The sequence below is a fragment of the Oryzias melastigma genome, linkage group LG17 (genome assembly GCF_002922805.2).
Source record: "Oryzias melastigma strain HK-1 linkage group LG17, ASM292280v2, whole genome shotgun sequence".
Classification (NCBI taxonomy): domain Eukaryota; kingdom Metazoa; phylum Chordata; class Actinopteri; order Beloniformes; family Adrianichthyidae; genus Oryzias; species Oryzias melastigma.
The window spans coordinates 31394783-31400276 of record NC_050528.1 but is presented as its reverse complement, the minus strand read 5'-3'; the positions used below and the strand labels follow the sequence as shown (position 1 = coordinate 31400276).

The 5494-nt window shown below is 40.3% G+C and overlaps 1 protein-coding gene across 8 annotated transcripts in view; it reads right to left on the bottom strand.

Annotated features, from left to right (window-relative positions):
- Positions 1-4004: 4004 nt before the first annotated feature.
- Positions 4005-5494, bottom strand: part of LOC112150924 (supervillin) — a 61946-nt gene continuing 60456 nt past the window's right edge. For all 8 annotated transcript variants that reach the window (XM_024279525.2, XM_024279492.2, XM_024279464.1 and 5 more), the window contains one exon: positions 4005-4640. In XM_024279525.2, coding sequence (XP_024135293.1) covers positions 4554-4640 — 87 coding nt within the window. In that variant the 3' untranslated portion in view covers positions 4005-4553. The remainder of the gene's footprint in view (positions 4641-5494) is intronic.

The following is a 5494-nucleotide window of genomic DNA, read 5'->3' as shown; positions in this document are numbered from 1 at the left end:
CTTGTGACTGCTTTTTACCTTTTTAACCTTTATTCTATTTTACCAATGATGTCTTATTTATTTTATTTTGTCAAATTTGTATTGCCTTTCAATCATACTTTTTAAAAGACTTTGAAGTTTTTACCTGTAAAAAGTGCTATGTTAAATTCTTCTTCACCTGAAAAGAGGATGGGGGGGTGGGGCAAATTCTAAATTTTCCATAATAATGTTTTTCCACAAAGATAAAATGTTGATGCCTTGATACTGTGACCAAAAGAAGGTTAAACATTAAAATATTTTTTGTTTTTTAATTTAAGCGAAGGGACAAGATGTTTTTTTTCTAAACTTGGCTTCATCTGACATCGTTATAAAACATTACGCTTTGGGATCATGGTGTTCTAACATGATGTTTTTATTCCTCTGAGCATCACGATGATCTTTTCCTTCACCTTAATGTGGTTCTTTGTTACAGATTCAGCTTAATGTTTTGCAGTTTGATTCTCTTTCTGCTTGAGTGAAAATTATATTCTCACGTGTGCACTTAAAGACTAACCTGAACAAACAGAAATGAAGCAACAGTGTGGGTTCATGGTGCTGTTGCCTCACTGGGTGGAAGGCCATGGTCAGAAAACTTGCATGTATGACTTCCTTCTCAGTTTAGATCATACTTATTTGGTTCTTTACTAAGCCTAAATTGATTTACAGGGTTTAGAATGGGATTGTGTGCATATATTTGTGACTCTGAGACTGGTGACCCCATCCAGCACCCAAATGTCGGTAATTACTCAAGACATTTGAATGTAACTAAAGTAAAGCGGGTAATCACGAATATAATTAATTTATGATTATGGTTTCACAGGTATGTGTGTTTACATATAGAGATGCATCTGTATGCTTACATAGGTATTACTTCCTGACAGTTTATTTAGATTAGTGTGTTATACATTTTTTGCAAATGTTCAAAGGACCATTCAAAATTAACTTTTCTGAGCTTTTAGGTATATTATAGTCCTCAATTTTTCACATAAAGCCAAACAAAGGTGCATGGTATTTTGATCCGTTTACATGTCTCTGAGCATTCCTCTCCAACCCTTCTCTCTGAGCAACAGCGCCTCAAATCCCTGAAAACGACTGGGTCCCCAGCCTCTGGGTCCTGATCCTCTGGGTCCTCCCCAGTCTCTGGGTCCTCCCCAGCCTCTGGGTCCCCAGCCTCTGGGTCCCCATCCTCTGGGTCCTCATCCTCTGGGTCCCCAGCCTCTGGGTCCTCATCCTCTGGGTCCTCCCCAGCCTCTGGGTCCTCATCCTCTGGGTCCGCTCCAGCCTCTGGGTCCTCCCCAGTCTCTGGGTCCTCATCCTCTGGGTCCTCTCCAGCCTCTGGGTCCCCATCCTCTGGGTCCTCATCCTATGGGTCCCCATCCTCTGGGTCCTCCCCAGCCTCTGGGTCCCCATCCTCTGGGTCCTCATCCTCTAGGTCCCCATCCTCTGGTTCCTCATCCTCTAGGTCTCCAGCCTCTGGGTCCTCATCCTCTGGGTCCTAATCCTCTGGGTCCTCATCCTCTGGGTCCTCATCCTATGGGTCCTCATCCTATGGGTCCTCATCCTATGGGTCCCCATCCTCTAGGGGCCCAGCATGTCCAAACAGCCCTTTTCAGGGAGAATCTGTACTACCAGTGGTGATCGGTATGACGCCTTCATTTTATTTGCACAATATGTACATGTACATGTGCAAAAGTTTGGTTGTTGTTTGTTTTTGTAGGTGAAACACAGACAGGCTGCCGAGGCAAACTCAGCATGACTTCATAAAATGGGCGACACCCACTGGAAGTGAAAGACGGAGCCTCAGAGATCAAGTTGTCTTACTTTGAGGAAGTAAATAATTAGCTTAAGAAAATAACTCATATTTCATTGAATAATCTGTTATCCTGTGTGCCAAATGTAATATATGATCATATGTATAGATGTTTACTCTGAAAGTCTTAACAACAGCATGATATTGGCAGTTTAAAAATGGTAAACAACTTTATTGAATATTCATAGAAACTTACGAACAGTACATGAGATGACATTTTTCCCTTCCTTTGTCAAATGTAAAAATATACTTTTTCTATTTCAAAAACATGTTGAATGTTTTTATCTTCTAAAAATAATTTTGTTTTTCTACTCGATGATAATACATTTTTGATCTAAGAAAATGTTTTAGTTTTATTTTCGTTATAAATATTCAAAATTATAAATTTTTCTATTGCTTCCCTCTTTAGTTAATGGAGTCCACGGACTGAGATCTGCTGCATGAAGCAATAATAACACTAAGATTAGCATCACTCTACCAGTCTTACAGTGCCTCCTTGTGGCAACACAGAGCATATTTGCTGCTGAGCAACACAGAAAGTAATGATTAAAAAACGTTTTTTTTTTTTTGTTTTTTTTTTTTTTTATATTGAGGTTTTTTTTTTCTTGTTTTTTGACATAAAATGAATTGGTTTTACTTCTATTTCTAGTATCTAAGCTTCATTAATCTTTAGTAATAGTTGTGCCAAAGTAATCAATGTAATACAGCAATGTTTCAACTGCAACTGCAGCAGACTGGCTCCTGTCAAGGGTGCACCCTGCCCTTGCCCAACAGTAGCTGTTTTGGATAGGCTCCAGCAACCCCGTGACCATGAAAGAGGTGGGAAAATGGAAGATGGAAGTTATATGCTTTCCTTTAAATTACACCTTGAGACATTTTCACTGTAGTTTTCTATCTGTGTAAATATGTGTCCCTGAGGATTTTTGCCTTTTTTGTTAAAACTAAAAACCTCCTGAAGTGCCATCAAATTCTCAACCCATATGATGTCGGTCCACCTTTCACAGCTTTTACAGCTTCAACTCTTCTGGGAAGGCTGTCCACAAGGGTAAGGAGTGTGTTTATAGGAATTTCTGACCATTCTTCTAGAAGTGCATTGGTCAGGTCACACACTAATGTTGGTGGAGAATGTCTGGATCTCAGTCACTGCTCTAGTTCATCCCAAAGGTGTTCTATGGGGTTCAGGTCAGGAATCACCATCATTCCTACCCCACCAAATCAGTCTGAAATGTCCCATTCTCCTGTCAACCTCCAAACCCAGACTGCTCCATCAGATTTCCAGATAGACAGGCGACTCCACTGCTCTAGAGTCCAGTGGCGGCGGGCTTTACACCACTGCATCAATGCTTGCAGCTGCTCGGACATGGAAACCCATTCCAAGAAGCTCTCTGCGTACTGTACTTGGGATAATCTGAGGGTTCGCTTCCTTCCACTCCCTTTCAGGCAATCTTTTAATGCCTAGTTATCATGTGCTTGACATGTCTTTACGAATGTAGACTTCTAATGATTGTGTTACACATTAATTTACTTTTTTTCTTTTTGATTGCTGGAAATAAACAATTTCTAATCTAATCTAATCTAAAGGGTCACATGAAGGTTGGAGCTCAACTGTGCAGAAAGTCGATGATTTCTTTGCACTATGCGCTTTAGCATCTGCCGACCCTTCTCCATCAATTTACCGCTTGATGGCTGAGTGGCTGTTGTTCCCAAACTCTTCCATGCTGTTCTGATAGAGCTGAGAGTTGACTGTGGAATATTGAGGACATTTCACGACTGGATTTGCTGTACCGGTGGCATCCTATGACAGTTCCACGCTGGTATTCACTGAGCTCCTGAAAGCGGTTTATTCTTTCACAAATGTTTCTAAAGAACAGTCTGCATGTCTGAGAGCTGGATTTTATACACCTGTGGCCAGAAACAGTGATTATCACACCTGATCATTTGGATGGGTGAGCCGATACTTTTGATAATATAGTGTATGAATAAAAAATAACCTTTAAACAGAGAGGTATTTCTATCCATACAAGTTATATCTTTCTTCATATTGCAGTCCAGAGACGGCTTGGCTCTGTTTGTCCGTTGGTAAGTTTCTTCAAGCTGAAACTAACACAAAGTGAAAAAACAAAAAATATGTTGTCATGAACTGAACATTAAGTGACAGAAACTCAAGACCATTCTCTTTGAGTTGGGCAGGTTTTGTGATTTTATTCACTAAGTCTTATATCACAAAGAAAGTCCTTAAAAATGCAGACTAAAGTTCTGTATACAAACTGTACACAAAAAGCAAGGCACTATACATTCAGAGTCATCAGGCTGCTGACTTTGCCGTCTTTGAAGCCAAACTTTAAAGTTTGGAGCTCAAAGTCGGTCGGGGTCACTCGAATGGAGCAACAGGAATCTCCTGACAGCATCCAAATGTCCTCACAGCACCTGAAGCAACAGGGTTCCTCGTCTTTACATCAGTACAAACACACATTTACACAAACATTATATACAGTCCCAAGCACACACACAACCACAACATGGCACTCTGACAACAATCGTCCAGCTGTTTTCTGTCAGTAATCCAAAGCAATGACTTCAGTGGATAAAGGAGACTGAAAAACGCACTTGGATTCCCTTTGAGTGCTGACGCAGCTGAGAAGTTTAAATGTCTATAAGCCGGGCTCGTCCAGTTCCTGGTGTGTCGTCCGTTCCTCCACTGTTTCATGTGTCTTCTTCAACGTGCTCAAAACAGGCCTTTGGCTTTCTTCAAGTTCACCTGCTTCCATCCTGGCAGACATTCATATTCCTCTCTCGTCATTTCTAAAGCTCTCTGCAGATCAAAAGAAAACTGCTTAGGTTCAGGATCATGCATGATCTACAATCATTCAAAAACACTCCTTCAGAGTCATGGAGGGTGTTTATAATAACGTATTTAAAAAGGCTTCAATTGTTGGAATTAAAAGTCTGCATCATATCAAACTACAAAAGCTTTATTTAAAGATATAATGGGAAAACAGAACAAATAGTGAAACTCTGTGAAATGAAGAATGTCAAAGTTTGTGATAAAAGACCAAAGCCAGTGTTGAGTAAAACCTCACTCAAAACCACAAACTTAACAGAAGAAAACAGCACTCATGATTTCCCATTAAGCGCTGATGCTCCAACAGGTGAGTTAAATCACTGCAGAACAGTCAGTGCACACGTGCTCATGCTCTGAGTGGCTTCAGGTGAATCCCGGAGGTGCATTTTGTGCTGAGAACAGACTCTCAGGTGAAGGAGGTGAGGGGAGGAGCTTCAGCTGGAGTGAAGCGGTGAGGTCTGAGAAACAAACAGCAGATGCACAACCCTCTACTGACAGCAGAAAAGATGACCAACAAACAGAAGATCTTCCTTTTTTTTAAACAAATCTGTTTTGTTCACCAAATATGTGCCAGTAAAGTTTAAATAAACTGCATTCTTATGTAAGCAAAAATAAGAATTCAGAGATCTCCTTTGTTCACAAATCCTTAAATACTGAATCTTGAACTGACAAACAACATGAAAGTTTAAAAATGTTGTTGTCCTGATGTTGTTTAGCCTTTACTGTTCGACCTCACTGTCTGCACCTGCCAAACTTTTTGGGTTTTATAAAAAACGTCTTCAGTTTGTGCTAATGTTCACTCAGTTCTTGTTTGGAGTTTTTTT